The 16,194-nt window shown below is 42.0% G+C and overlaps 1 protein-coding gene across 1 annotated transcript in view; it reads left to right on the top strand.

Annotated features, from left to right (window-relative positions):
- BCAP29 (B cell receptor associated protein 29) overlaps window positions 1-16,194 on the top strand; it is a 126,446-nt gene that overhangs the window by 42,216 nt on the left and 68,036 nt on the right. The window contains exon 3 of the mRNA XM_073652216.1: window positions 15,698-15,798. Coding sequence (XP_073508317.1) covers window positions 15,698-15,798 — 101 coding nt within the window. The remainder of the gene's footprint in view (window positions 1-15,697; window positions 15,799-16,194) is intronic.

Below are 16,194 nucleotides of genomic sequence, written 5' to 3'. Positions count from 1 at the left end.
CGACTGTCCTACATATCTTAAATGGGACAGTTTCCATCCAAAACACATAAAAAACTCTATTGTCTACAGCCAAGCTATCATATACAATCGGATATGTTCCAACCCTATGGATAGAGCGAAAAACACCGTGATGGCCTCAGAAAGACCTTTTTGAATAAGGGCTACCATCCAAGAACAATAGAGAACCAGATTACAAGAGCCACCAGAATATCAAGGAATCATCTCCTACATTACAAAACCAAACAAGAAAGCAACTGGGTGCCTCTATCTGGAGGCGCTAAGGAGAGCTGCACGGAAACTACAACCCTTACTACAAAAAGATGCCCGATTACAATCCATATTTCCAGACCCCCCACTTCTGTGTTTCAGTCAGCCCCCAAATCTAAGAAGCTTCATTGTCAGAAGCTCCCTGTTATCTCCACCAGCTACAGGTACCTTTCCCTGCAACCAGAAAAAATGTAAAACCTGTCCATTTATAATGACCACAGCCAAGATAAAGAGCCCCAATTCACATCAGGACTACAAGATCCCAGGTACTTTCAGCTGTACCACATCTAATGTAGTGTACTTAATTATATGTACCAAATGTCCAGCTGGGGGTCTTTATGTAGGGGAGACAGGGCAAAAACTTAGGACAAGAATGAGTCATCATCGCTACACAATAAAAGAAAAAAGATTAGATCTACCTGTAGCCAAGCATTTCTGTTCCCCTGATCACAGCATAAAAGACATGAAATTACTGGTATTAAAAGGTAACTTCAAATCTCAAAGAGAAAGAAGAATCTCAGAATATAAACTGAGGTGACCTTTAACACTTTCAGAGGAGGAATGAATGTGTCGCATGGATTTATGTCATTCTACATCAACTAAGGAATGTGCCCCTCAGACTTGTGAGGCCATCATAACACTGGACCTAGTCACAGGACAATAAAACCTTCACACTCCTTATCTATTAACTGCTAAAATATTTATAGCTAGAACTGTTTATCTCTCCCATAATAACTCTGCTTTCCGTCACCTGTCTTATCTATTGCATTATTTCTGTCTTATTGTGTATAAATATGCCACTCTTTTGTGTTATACAAGCCTGATGAAGAGACCTGCGTAGTCTCGAAAGCTTGCAATTTACCATCTATTCAGTTAGCCATTAAAAGGTATCAACCACTGAGGACTCTCAAATCTAAATATTTTTTAAAGGTTTTAAAAAATTGTAACAATAATTATACCAATAAATACATATATTTTATGTAAAAACAAAAATAAACAAAGTACACATTTGGTATCGCCACATCCACAATGACCTGAACTATAAAACTGTCACACTAGTTAACCCCTTCAGTGAACACCATAAAGAAAACAGTCAAAACACAATGCCATTTCATCATACCTCCGAACAAAAAGTGGAATAAAACACGACCAAAATGGCGAATGTAAATAAAAATGGTATCTCTGAAAACATCGCTCTCAGAATATAGTGATGCAAAAAAAAAATATGTCTTCTATAAAAGTTTATATTGTGTAAAAGCGGCAAAACACAATTTTTTTTTTATAAATGTGGTACCGCTGTAAACGTACTGACCCGAAGAATAAAGCTACCTTATCAGTTTTACCTCATGCGGAACGGTGTAAAAACAAAACAATACCTGAATTATTGTTTTTGGTTCATCAGAACAGAAAGCGATCAAAAAATATCAAATGTAGTCACTTGAGGGGGGATTCTGCTCTTCTAGCACTTGGGGGCTCTGTATATGGAGTCCGCAAACTATTCTATGAAAATTTTTTCCTTTTCACGAGGGTAACAGAAGAAAATTAACCATATAATTTGTTGTGCAATTTTTCCGGAATACACCGATACCCTATATGTTGTGGAAAACTACTGTTTGGGCAAACGGCAGGGCTCGGAAGGGAAGGAGCACCAACTGAATTCTGGAGCGCAATTTTAATTGAAATAGATTGCAGATGCCATGTCACATTTGAAGAGCCCCTGACATGCAGAAACTCCAACTCCAAGTGACCCCATTTTGGAAACTACACCTCTTGAGGAATTCATCTAGGAGTGTAAATGAGCATTTTTAACCTTCAGGCGATTCACAGAATTGTATAAAATTGGGCTGAGTCAATGGAAAATTACCATTTTTTTCCACTAAAATTTTGTCACAAGCTTTCAATTTTCAAAAGGGATAATAGGAGACAACAAACAGTACAATTTGTTGTGCAGTTCCTCTTGAGTGCCCCAATATCCCATCTGTGGTTGAAAACTACTTTTGAGGCACCATGCAAGGCCCAGAATGGAAGGAGTGCCATATTATAGTGCAAATTTTGTTATGATTTGAGGGTGCCGTGTCACATTGCAGAGACCCTGAGGTGCCAGAATAGCAGAAACCTCCGTAAGTGACCCCATTTTACAACTACACTCCTCAATGAATTCATCTTGAGGTGCAGTGAGCATATTGACACCACATATGCCTCACAGAATTGTATACTATTCAAAGGTGAAAGAAATAGACCTTACAGTTGTACAATTTATTCTGAGTGCGCCAGTACCCTACATGTAATTGGGAAATACTTTTCAGGCACAGTGTAAAACTCAGAAGGGAAGGAACACCATATTATAGTGCAGATTTTGTTGTTATGGTTTGTGGGTGCCATGTCACATTGGCAGAGCCCCTGAGGTGTCAGAACAACAGAATCCGCTCCCCATAAGTGACCCATGTTACAAACTACACCTCTCAATAAATTTATCTAAGGGTGCGGTGATCATATTGACACCACGAGTGTGTCACAATTTTATACTATTGGACGGTGAAGACAAAATTATTACATTTTTACCACAAAAATGTTGTTTTAGCTCCAGGTTTTATATTTTCACACTGAGAAATGGGTGAAAATGGAACCAAACAGTTTCATCTGAACATAGAAATACCCAATATGTGGCTGTACAGTACTGCTTAGCCACACGGCTTGACTCAGGAGGGACGGAGCGATATTTGCCTCCAGGAATACTGATTTTCCTAGAATAGTTTGTGGACTCCACATACAGAGCCCCTAAGTGCTAGAAAAGCAGAATTTCCCCCTTAACTGACCTTATTTTAGAAATTGTACCACTTTGGGAATTTATCTACAGGTGTGGTAAGGATTTTGACTCCATGGGTGCTCTCCAGAAACAAGCAGTATTGGATGTTGTGGAGTGAAAATTGCAAATCTACTGTTGTAGTGCCCAGTATGTTGTAGTGCCAAGTACATTATGCCCATCTCGTTCTCCTAGAGACATGCACTTAGGCGGGCTCTCACCGCTGCAGAAATACAAAACATGTGGACGCTAAATGTGGTTTAGGCAGACTGTGGAGCTCAGAAGAGAGAAGGGCATTTGGATTTGGGAACACAGAATTTTCTGAATTCCATTTGGGGGGCGAGGAGCCATAGCAATTTTCTAGAGCCTTTGTACTGTCAGTAACGTGGAAACCCCTATATTTCCGATAACAGATGACTGACCTGAGGGACTTTTTTTGTGGATTGAGTTGAAGCTTTTATTGGGAACATTTTACATAACATTTTGGATCACATTTATTCAGCACTCTTACCCTGAGCACTTGCAAACCTCGATGTATCTAAATCTCCAAATGATGTGATTCAGATGAAACTCCTGAGGGATCCATTCACTATAATGAGGCAGCGGTGTTATTCTGGACTCCGTCTGGCCTGTGTTCAGCGGTGTCCTTCTTTTCAGAAATGCACAAAACTGTGGCGGACCGTGCTTTTATGCACGCCTAAAAAGACAGACACCACCGGATCATAGGCCATATGGCATCCACAGTGCCTCCGTCTGCCTCATTACAGAGAATCTTCCACCGGGGGTTCTGTCAGAATCAAGTATTTCAGAGATTTACACGGAAACCCCGGTGTAAGCGCTCAACGTAGAGCGCAGGATAAATGTGAGCCGAGCCTTAATGCGATCTTTGGGAGGCAGAATGAACAAATCAACAGCAGATGAAGAATTGTTTTTATTTATTTTTAACGCCGTTGCTCATTCGGTATAAATGATTAGACGACTTTAGATGATTACAGTGATACCAGATTTATATTTTTTATATTTATATATATATATATTTTATATTTATATTTTTTCCAACCCCCTGCTTTGAGCAGGGGGTTGGACCAGATGACCCAGGAGGTCCCTTCCAACTCTACATTCTATGATTCTATGATATCTGGTTTTTATGTTTGGCTACTGTCACACCCTAAAAGGTTGTTTTTTTTTATTTTTTAAAAAGCATAAGATTTTGCATCGCCATATTTGAGAGCTATAATTTTTCCTTATTTTGTCCTACAGAGTCATGTGAGGCTTGTTTTTGTGGGATGAGTTGACGTTTTTATTGGTACTATTTTTGGTTACATAAAGTTTTTTGATCGCTTTCTATTCCGATTTTTGGGAGGCAGAATGAATAAAAACCAGCAATTCAGAATTATTTTTTTTTATGCCGTTCTGCGTGGTAAAATTGATAAGACAGCTTTGTTCTTTGGGTCAATACGATTACAGCGATGCCACATTTATATCTTTATTTTATAGAAAAAAAAATTGTTTTGCATTGCTTTATTCTGAGAGCTAAAAAAAAGTTACATTTTTCTGCGGATGGAGCTGTATGGCGGCTTGTTTTTTGCGGGACAAGATGACGTTGTCAGTGATACCATTTTGTTTACATTCGTCTTTTTTTATCGCATTTTATTGTATTTTTTGTTCTGTGGTATGATGAAAAAGCATTGTTTTTTGCCTGCTTTTTTATTTATTTAACGGTGTTCACTGAAGGGGTTAACTAGTGTTACAGTTTTATAGGTCGGGTCATTCCAGATGCGGCGATACCAAATGTGTACTTTTTTTTGTTTATACATAAAAAAAACTATGTGTGTGTAATTATATACTTAACAAAAAAGTGTGAAACAACTGAAAATATGTCTTCATAGAATCATAGAATGGTAGAGTTGGAAGGGACCTCCTGGGTCATCTGGTCCAACCCCCTGCTCAAAGCAGGATTCACTAGATCATCTCAGACAGATGTCTGTCCAGCCTCTGTTTGAAGACGTCCATTGAAGGGGAACTCACCACCTCTCGTGGCAGCCTGTTCCACTCATTAATCACCCTAACTGTCAAAAAGTTTTTTCTAATATCTAATCTGTGTCTCCTCCCATTTAGTTTCATCCCATTGCTTCTAGTCTTTCCTTGTGCAAATGAGAATAAAGATGATCCTTCTACAATGTGACAGCCCTTGACATATTTGTAGACAGCTATTAAGTCTCCTCTCAGTCTTCTTTTTTGCAAGCTAAACATTCCCAAATCCTGCAACCGTTCCTCATAGGACATGGTTTGCAGACCAGTCACCATTCTGGTCGCTCTTCTCTGAACTTGCTCCAGTTTGTCTATGTCTTTTTTCAAATGTGGTGCCCAAAACTGTACACAGTATTCCAGATGAGGTTTGACCAAAGAGGAGTAAAGACCGATAATGACTTCACGTGATCTAGACTGTATGCTTCTGTTAATACATCCCAGAATTATATTTGCCTTTTTTGCTGCTGCATCACACTGTTGACTCATGTTCAGTCTATGATCTATTAGTATACCTAAGTCTTTTTCACATGTACTGTTGCTTAGCTCTATTCCTCCCATTCTGTATATGCTTTTTTCATTTTTATTGCCCAGATGTAGTACTTTGCATTTTTCCCTGTTAAAAACCATTCTGTTGGTTGCTGCCCACTGCTCCAGTTTATTTAGGTCTTTTGAAGCCATTTACAACCACCCTTTGAGTCCGATCACTAAGCCAGTTATGAATCCACCTAACAGTTGCCTGGTCCATTGCATACTTGGTCATTTTTTCAATAAGGATGGTGTGAGATACTTTGTCAAATGCTTTGCTGAAGTCAAGATATACTATATCTACAGCATTTCCCTGATCCACCCAGTCAGTGATTCTGTCATAGAAGGAAATTAAGTTATTCTGACATGACTTGTTAGTTACAAACCCATGCTGACTCTGGTTAATCACTTCATTCTTATCCATGTACTTACATACATGTTGTTTAATAATTTGTTCAAAGATCTTTCCTGGTATAGAAGGCAGACTCACCGGCCTATAGTTCCCTGGGTCCACCTTCTTCCCCTTTTTGAAGATAGGAACAACATTTGCTCTTCTCCAGTCTTCTGGGACTTCTCCTGTTCTCCAAGAATTTTCAAAGATTATGGAGAGTGGTTCTAAAATTTCTTCTACGATCTCTTTCAGTACTCTGGGGTGTAATTCATCTGGACCTGGAGACTTGAACTCATTTATGTTAGCTAAATATTCCCTCACAATCTTTCTGTTTACAGATAACTTGGATTCCTCTATTCCTTTAAAAGGACGGTGAAGATCAGTTGATGTTACATTTTCTTTCTGAGAGAAAACAGATGCAAAATAGGAATTAAAAAGTTCGGCCTTCTCAACATCCTCTCTTACCATTTCTCCATTTTCATCCTGTAAAAATCCTATAGCATCTTTGACTTTTCTTTTACTTTTGACATACCCCAAAATCCTTTTTTATTGCTTTTGACATCTCTTGCAATCCTTAATTCATTGTCCGCTTTAGCTAACATGATACGTGCCCTGCAGGATCTGCAGACTGCATTATAATCTTCTTTAGATATGCCTCCCTCTTTCCATTTAATAAACATTTCTTTTTCTTTTTAGCATGTGTTTAAGTTCTGTGTTCATCCATCCTGGTTTCCTTAAATGCTTCCCATTCTTCCTACTTTTACGATTGTGCTTTGAGAATCTCATTTTTAAAAATTTCCCATCCTTCCTGGACATTTTTGTCCTTAAGGACATCCAGCCATTGGATCCCTCCTATTCTCTTTCTGAGTCTCTTAAAATCTGCCTTTCTAAAATCTAACCTTGAAGTTTGAGTCTTCACATGTCTTCCTCCTCTAGTTATCCAAAATTCTATAATAGCATGATCGCTGCCTCCTAGGGTCCCAGCCACCTTTACCTCCTCAACCATTTCCTCCCGGTTTATAAGGATTAGATCCAAAGTAGCAGATCCCCTTGTTTTCTCCCCTACCTTTTGGAAGATAAAGTTGTCAGCAAGAGAGGATAAGAATTTGCTTGACCTGTTAGTTTTACTTGAGAGAGATTCCCAACAAATGTCTGGATAGTTGAAATCTCCCATGACCACTACGTCATATTTTTTGGAGAACTTGGTCATTTGATACATAAAGAGTTCATCCATATCTTCAGCTTGCCCAGGTGGCCTGTAGTAAATGCCTACAATGGTGTCCTTTCCGTTGTAGGCATTTACTACAACGGTCTTATATTCTAGGTTCTTCAAAGTAGCCACCTTTTGCTTTGATGACTGCTTTGCACACTCTTGGCATTGTCTTGATGAGCTTCAAGAGCTAGTCTCCGGAAATGGCCTTCCAACAATCTTGAAGGAGTTCCCAGAGATGCTTAGCACTTGTTGGCCCTTTTACCTTCACTCTGCGGTCCAGCTCACCCCAAACCATCTCGATTGGGTTCAGGTCTGGTGACTATGGAGGCCAGGTCATCTGGCGTAGCACCTCATCACTCTTCTTCTTGGTCAAATAGCCCTTACACAGCCTGGAGGTGTGTTTGGGGTCATTGTCCTGTTGAAAAATAAATGATGGTCCAACTAAACGCAAACTGGATGGAATAGCATGCCGCTGCAAGATGCTGTAGTACCCATGCTGGTTCAGTATGCCTTCAATTTTGAATAAATCCCCAACAGTGTCACCAGCAAAGCACCCCCACACCATCACACCTCCTCCTCCATGCTTCACGGTGGGAACCAGGCATGTAGAGTCCATCCGTTCACCTTTTCTGCGTCGCACAAAGACACGGTAGTTGGAACCAAAGATGTCAAATTTGGACTCCTCAGACCAAAGCACAGATTTCCACTGGTCTAATGTCCATTCCTTGTGTTCTTTAGCCCAAGCAAGTCTCTTCTGCTTGTTGCCTGTCCTTGGCAGTGGTTTCCTAGCAGCTATTTTACCATGAAGGCCTGCTGCACAAAGTCTCCTCTTAACAGTTGTTGAAGAGATGTGCCTGCTGCTAGAACTCTGTGTGGCATTGACCTGGTCTCTAATCTGAGCTGCTGTTAACCTGCGATTTCTGAGGCTGGTGACTCGGATAAACTTATCCTCAGAATCAGAGGTGACTCTTGGTCTTCCTTTCCTGGGGTGGTCCTCATGTGAGCCAGTTTCTTTGTAGCACTTGATGGTTTTTGCAACTGCACTTGGGGACACTTTCAAAGTTTGCCCAATTTTTCAGACTGACTGACCTTCATTTCTTAAAGTAATGATGGCCACTCGTTCTTCTTAGCTGCTTTTTTCTTGCCATAATACAAATTCTAACAGTCTATTCATTTGGACTATCAGCTGTGTATCCACCAGACTTCTGCACAACACAACTGATGGTCCCAACCCCATTTATAAGGCAAGAAATCCCACTTATTAAACCTGACAGGGCACACCTGTGAAGTGAAAACCATTTCCGGTGACTACCTCTTGAAGCTCATCAAGAGAATGCCAAGAGTGTGCAATGCAGTCATCAAAGCAAAGCAAAAGGTGGCTACTTTGAAGAACCTAGAATATAAGACATATTTTCAGTTGTTTCACACTTTTTTGTTAAGTATATAATTCCACATGTGTTAATTCATAGTTTTGATGCCTTCAGTGTGAATGTACAATTTTCAAAGTCATGAAAATACTGAAAAATCTTTAAATGAGAAGGTGTGTCCAAACTTTTGGTCTGTACTGTATATACATATATAGGTGTATGTACGTATGTGTATACGTATATATACACCATAAAAAAATTAAAAAATATTAAATATATATATTATATAATATAATATATAATCTTTTATTTTTTTTTGTGATTTTTGTAAAAAAAATTTTTAGTTTTTTTTTACTTAGCCCCTCTATGGGACTTTCACTTTCAGCAGTCTGATCGCTGGTATAATGCATTGCAATGCTTTATACATGTCAGTGCTGCACTGACACAAGCCTCTTAGACCATGCTCTGTGCATGGTCTAAGGGGCTTGCCGTAGCCTGGTGACCCAGATGTCACCATGGCAACAATCGGCTCTCACAATGAAGTCACGGGGGCGCCAATCGGAGGGGAGCCACCTCCTTCTCTCTGCCTTCTAAATGCTGCTATCTGTATCGATTGCATCATTTAGGGGGTTAAACTGCCAGGAGCCGGGTGTCAGCTGTGTGTTAGTTGAACACCCAGTGACGAGCTGTGTGTGGGTGATCGGCAGGGCTATGGAGTTGGAGTCAGTGTCCATTTTGGTCTGTATAATATAGACCAACTCCAACTCCTAAAATCTATAATAAATTGGGTACAGTAGTTTAATGCCGTGTGTGCTATAAATTTTTTCATAAGAATTTGGGAAAGTTATGAAATGTCCTATAAATGTCTGTTCTGTTCCTGATCTAAGGATCTTTGCTTTTAGTTGAGAGAAATCTGTGCTGCACTTTGTGTACATGCTCAGTAGTGACGCAAGGCTGCAGTGTCGGAGGTTTGGCTTACCGACTCCACAGCCTTGGCGATCTCCATGACGTATATATACCGCATTGATGGGGAAGTGCTTCCCAACCATGATGTATTTACACTGCAAATAACAGGATAAGGGGTGCAGTTTTTAGAATGAGGTCACGTTTGGGTATTTTCTGTCATTTACGCCCCTCAAAGTTACTTCAAATGTGATGTGGTCCCTAAAAAAAAAATGGTTTTGTAAATTTTGTTGCAAAAATTAGAAATTGCTGATAAACTTTTAACCCTTCTAAGTTCCCAACAAAAAAAATCTTCAAAAATGATGCTAATGTAAAGTAGACAAATGTTATTTATTAACTTTTTTTGTGTGACATAACTCTCTTGTTAAAGGGCTGTGGTAGATCTGCTCACTCAGCTGCACACGGACATAGACACCAGAACGCTGTGTCTTGTTGGTTAATTTGAATGCAGCATAAACCAACATAGAGTCCATCAAAGTAAACACGACCCTTTGGGCAAAACAGGAAAAACAACACACATGGCAATGCAAAGCACAGTCCTTGTGGTAGCGGGGATCCGCCAGCTCAGAGTTTAGTAAATGGTTCAGATTAGTACACCACCACCTCTCTGGAGCTAGCATCTCCAGACATACTGAACACTGAACGCCTCAACAGGCCGTCTATTTAAACCCCAGACCACACCCTTGGTTGGAGATATGGAGAACAACCTCCCACCTGCTCTGTGGTTGTTCTCAAAAACCCAGCCCTTAAAATGGCTGCTTAACCCCTTGCAGCACTTAGTGTGCTGAAGCCAAACTGGGTTTCAAATCACTGAAGCTAATAGCCTCAGTGAAACATGCCTCCCCTCCATAACTTTGCCAGTGACTTTGTCACATATCCCCCTCCCCCTCTGCCCAAAGCCAGGGGTTTTGGCACCTTCACTCACTAAACAGGGAAGGCTGGACAGGGTATCTGCATTACCATGTAGCTTCCTGGGCCTGTGCTCCACATGAAAGCTAAAATCCTGGAGAGCTAGAAACTACCTAGTCACCCAGGCATTCTTCTCCTTCCTTTCCCTCATGCATCTCAGGGGCGCAATAATCTGACACTAGCCTGAACTTCCGGCCTAACAGGTAGTATCTCAGCATGTCAATTACTAATTTGTTGGCCAAGCACTCTTTCTCTACGATGGCATAGTTCTTGTCATAGGAGGAGAGTTTCCTACTCAGGAATAGGATTGGATGTTCGTCCCCATCTATTTCCTGGGACAACACAGCTCCCAAAACGACCTCAGAGGCATCCGTCTGAACCAGGAACTCCTTAGTGAAGTCAGGTGCGACCAAGATCAATTGTTTACATAGGGCGAGCTTCAACTCCTGAAACGTCATCTCCGCGTCAGAGGACCATTTGGATATTGACGTCTTCGTGCCCTTAAGAAGATCAGCCAGGGGGGCGGCTATCATGGCGAACTTCAGGATAAATCGGCGATAGTATCCCACAATTCTGCGAAACTCACGAACTTACTTCTTGGAGTTCTGTTGCAGCCAATTTTGGATAGAATCCACCTTATTTACTTGCGGCTTTATTTCGCTCCTTCTGACGATGTAGCGCAAGTATTTTACCTCTTCTTTTCTCACGTCGCACTTCTTTGGGTTTATGGTAAACCCTACATTCCTCAATGCATCCAGTACCGCCTGGACCTTCTGTAGATGACTTCCCCCTATCTGGGCTGAAGATTACAATGCCATCTAGATAAGCTGTGGCGTACTTTCTGGGAAATGCTAGAATCCAGTCCATGGCCCTCTGAAAGGTAGCAGGGGCTCACTGCAGACAGAACAGCGTCCTGGTATACTGAAAGCACCCGTCGGGAGTAGAGAAGGCGGTCTTCTCCTTAGGGACAGGAGAATTTGCCAGTACCCTTTCGTTAGGTCCAGGGTGGTGATATATCTGGCTGACCCTAGCCTCTCAATAAGCTCATTGACCCAGGGTATCGGGTATGAGTTGAACTTGGAAACCTCATTCAGCTTCCTGTAGTCATTACAGAAATGCCACTCTCCATCTGGCTTTGGCACAAGGACGTGGGGCTGGACCAGCCGCTTTTTGACTCTTCGATGACGCCCAGGCACAACATCAGTTAGCTGACAGGGCAAGACCAGCAGAAATTAACAATGTCTCTGTGACATCCAGGCCAGTAGAACCTCTGCAGGACCCGCTCTTGGGGTTTTGTCTACTCCCAGATGCCCACCCAAGTCATGAGAATGGGCCAAATTTAACACCCTATAGGGACCTGGCACCAACTACTGCTCTATCGCTTCCCCTCTTGGTTTAGTGATCTGACAAAGCAGCCCCTCATTTAATATGAAATATGGGAATCTGGTGTCGGCCCCCGGCATTTGAGCAACCGCATTGATCAGTAATATTATCGTATGCACTTTTCAACTTAAGGTCCTGCCTTTGAGCTTTACCAAACCTCCCCCCAGAAAGCCCCAACTCAGGATCCTCAGCCTCATCACTGGCAAGAACACGCAGGGGGAACTCATCTGCCTCCGACTGCATTGAGGATTCATTATGGTGGGTCCCAGAACAGGCTAAAGTCCCGCCCTATAATCACCGGGTGCAGCAGGTCCTTAAACATTCCAACCTCATGGGACTCAGCCTCACAATTTGTTTCTTTAGTCACTCTGGCAATAGGGTAGTCCTTGGCATCCCCGTGAATACAGCGAACGCCAATGTTTTTCCCGGGGATCGACTGGTGGGGGAGTGTGACCTGTATCAGAGTCACCAAACTCCCCGAGTCCAAAAGTCCTGACACCAGCACCCCATTTATGGTCACGGGACATGACTGGGGCCTTTTACCGGGCTGATAGTCCACACTGCAGGCAGGGTAGGCAAACTACAAGCATCGCCTCTCTAGGCTGCAGCCCATCTGCTCGGAGGACATAGGACACTGAGTGGCTGTGTCACGTGTGTGTCAGATGTGACGGACAGTCTCCATGCAGTTGGTTGCAGAAGATCTTTGCTTGGAATTACAGACGCCTTCTTAGATCTGTATCACTCTAGGACCCAGCGGCTACCTCCCTAATGCTAATTGACACCCAGACCTGGGTGTTTAAATACTTTGTTTGCTACAGGGAAAGGCTGGTGATATTCACATGTTTCCTTGTGAAGGCTTGGAGCTATTGCAGTCTGCTTACTTCCTCTCTTGTGCCTAGGAGGACGTTTGGTGTTATCTCTTTGAAGTTGGCTCAAGCTAAGTTACTTTCCCCCCGAGTTTGTCTCCCTTGTCGTTAGTTGTTAGTGGGGACTGACTAGTGCGCATCCCTCCCATTCCCTATCCAGGGCCAAGCTCTAGGGAATTACAGGGTTTAGGTTCCTGGGCGGCGATTGGTGAGGAATCAATATAGGGACGTTAGGGGAGACAGGGTGATATCAGATCAGACTAGGTGGTCTCCACTCCCCCCTTTCCCCAGTGTCTGGGCTCCCTTCCCTTCGTGTTGCACTTAGTCTTTCCTACACCTTGCATCGACTATGTGTCCAGGACCGTGACACCTCCAACAGATCATGTCTTTCCCAGCAACCCCTTGGGACCTTGGACTTTTCCCAACTGTGGCTCTACTACCCCTCTGTAGAGGATCGGGCTCCTTCTAGGTACCGCAGTATGGGGATACAGCACCGCCCGGATTCGTTAGGGACCTCTCAACCACCTGATATCTCTCTACTAGGCCAATCAGATTCGTCCTCTTTTCGGGGGTCCCCCTGGGCAACCCAGGTCTGCGCTGGCCTGGGGAGGGAGTGGATAAACCTGTCCATCATGACTCGTTCTACCATCTGGGCTGGGGTGGAGTACTCCGGCTGCAACCACTTTTGTACCAGATACAGGAGATCGAACATTTGGGAGCAAGGGGGTTTATTGCGGCAATATGCCCAGTGGGTGGACCCTTTGAGCTCGGACAGTCACCCCTGATTGTGCCAGTATCTTCGTTTTTAACTTTGAATATTCCTGGATATCTTGTAAGGCCAGATCATAATAAGCCTTTTGGGGCTCGCCAGTCAGATAGGGGGCCAGCACCTCCGCGCACTGCTCCGGAGGCAGCTTTTCCCGCTCTGCTACCCTCTCGAACACAGTCAAAAACGCCTCAACATCATCATCTGGGGTCATATTCTGCATTGCTCGTCTTACCACCTTCCGGTAATCAGTTCCTCCATGCAGTCTCTTGTGTTTCCTGCCTTATGGCCTCCTTTACCCAGGACATGCGGTTTGTCCACAGCTGCTATACGTGTTCCTGGAACGTTGCCTGCATTCTCCACCACCTGTGGTAGATCGGCTCACTCAGCTGCACACGGAGGTAGACACCAGAACGCTGTTTCTTTAAATTTCTTGTTGGTTTATTAGAATGCGGCATAAACCAACAGAGTCCATCAAAGTAAACACTGCCCTTTGGGCAAAACAGGACAAACAAAACAAAGTGGCAACACAAAGCACAGTCCTTGTGGTAGCTTAGATCCACCCGCTCAGGGTTTTGCAAATGGTTCAGGTTAGCACAACACCACCTCTCTGGAGCTAGCCTCACCAGACATACTGAACACTGCATGCCGTCTATTTAAACCCCAGGCCACACCCTGGGTTGGAGATATGGAGAACAACCTCCCACCCGCTCTATAGTTGTTCTCAAAAACACATCCCATAAAATGCCTGCTTAACCCCTCACAACACTTAGTATGCTGGAGCAAAACTTCTGGGTTTCAGATCACTGAAGCCAATAGCCTCAGTGAAACATACCTCCCCTCCATCACTTTGCCAGTGACTTTGTCACAGGGCATAAAAATTAAAAGTTTGAAAACTGCAAAATTTGCTCTGTCAAATTTTCAATATTTTCATAAATTAAAAAATTATATCTACCAAAATTTACCACTAACATGAAGTACAATATGTCATGATAAAATATTCTCAGAATCACTGGGATATGTGGAAGCGTCTCAGAATCAGTGGGAACCAATGAAGCGTTCCAGAGTTATTACCTCAAAGTGACACTGGTCAGAATTCAAATAGTTGGCCTGGTCAGGAAGGTGAAAACAGGCTGGGGGGATAAGGGTTAAACAAAGTGCGGCTCTAGTACAGGAGTTTTTCAAAACCAGAAAACCTGTTTAGGAATTAAACAGCTTGAACTGCATATAAACTAGCAGAAAGAGATTTTTGCAGAGGCGGCTGGTGTATTTACCTCACAAAACATTATCTAGATCTCTTGTCTGAGAACTGGACTAGTTATACATGTATGCACTGGACTTCAGCCTTATACCTGATGGGGCTAGTATACTTGAAAAAAACATGTCAGGATAACTATATAATCCATTTTCAAAGGGAGAACTTTGAAAATTGATTATGCAGCCATTCTGCTATAGATTTTTATAGTAAGTACATCAGCCCCAGCAGGTCAAAGTTAATAGCTCTACTTAATGCATGCATTGTGTTGTAACAGATGGTGACAAGTTTTATTATATGAGCTGCAATGTATTTTTTTTCTTTGCCTTTTTTGCGGCTGCCTTTTTCTCAGGAATGTGTCATAGATTTTGTTTCTTCTCATTTTGAGATATATAAAAGTTTAACAAATTTTTATGATTTTTATAATGGCAAAATGCACTTTAAAAAATGCAATTTTGCTTGTATTTTATTTTTCTTTTTATTTATACATGGAAAGCACACAATGAAGTAATAAAGAACAAGAAAAAAAATCATGGTCTCCTATATGGGCAACCATGCAATTTATTTATTTTTACTGGGACTGACGCCTTGTGTATAATAATCTTAATAATAATAATAATAATTATTATTGAGTATACCAAATTATTTAGCATTTCTATAGATAAGAAATGATAAATAATTACATAGGTAGATTTCTCTTTTTTTTTTTTTACCCTTTACACGACCCTTCTCCCTTCCATACAGAGAAATCTAAGGAAGGAGGCACTACCCTAGACCACCAGTTAATGACATTAGTGCTGCCATTCCTTAGACCACCAGGGAAGTTTTAATAAGCATGAAACTTTCTCTGTTGTCTAAACCTGTGTATTTTCTATAGCCAGGTGTGTCTTATAGGCTTTGTTTCCATGTTTTATATTTATTGTTATATGCCTTTTAATTTTATTTATTTTTTTTTCAGATGGAAGAAAATATTCAGATATCAGTTATGGAGCAAAATATCTCCCTACTGGAACAAAGCGTTTTTATCAATCATAGTTATACTAATTGTTCTTTTTCTTGGTAAGTACAACACAGCATTAAACAGCGTTTGTACAGTTAAACCAATGCTGAAGAACATTGTCTGAAATGATTTGTCTCTTGAGGCTGCGTGCCCACGTAGCGTTTTTCAAGCGTTTATGCTGCGGAATTTCCGCAGCGGAAATGCTTGTGAAACGCTAGGTAATCCGCACCCCATGGTCCCCAAGGGGATTCCGCATGTTCTATGCACATGCTGCGGATTTTTCCGCAGCGTTTATGCTGCGTACAAAAATCCGCAGCATGTCATTTAATTTTGCGGAAGCGCAGCGGAACTCCCGCCGTTGACTTGCATTGAGACGCACAGAAACCGCGACTGTACATTTTTACAAGCGGCTTCTATGCGTCTCTATGTGCGGATGGTACCCAGTTCTGGAGGAG

Source organism: Phyllobates terribilis, unplaced genomic scaffold, assembly GCF_046119375.1.
Source record: "Phyllobates terribilis strain yellow unplaced genomic scaffold, ASM4611937v1 Scaffold_11__3_contigs__length_659146591, whole genome shotgun sequence".
Lineage (NCBI taxonomy): Eukaryota > Metazoa > Chordata > Amphibia > Anura > Dendrobatidae > Phyllobates > Phyllobates terribilis.
Note: the sequence above shows the minus strand (reverse complement) of the source record. Positions and strands in the feature narration are given on the sequence as shown.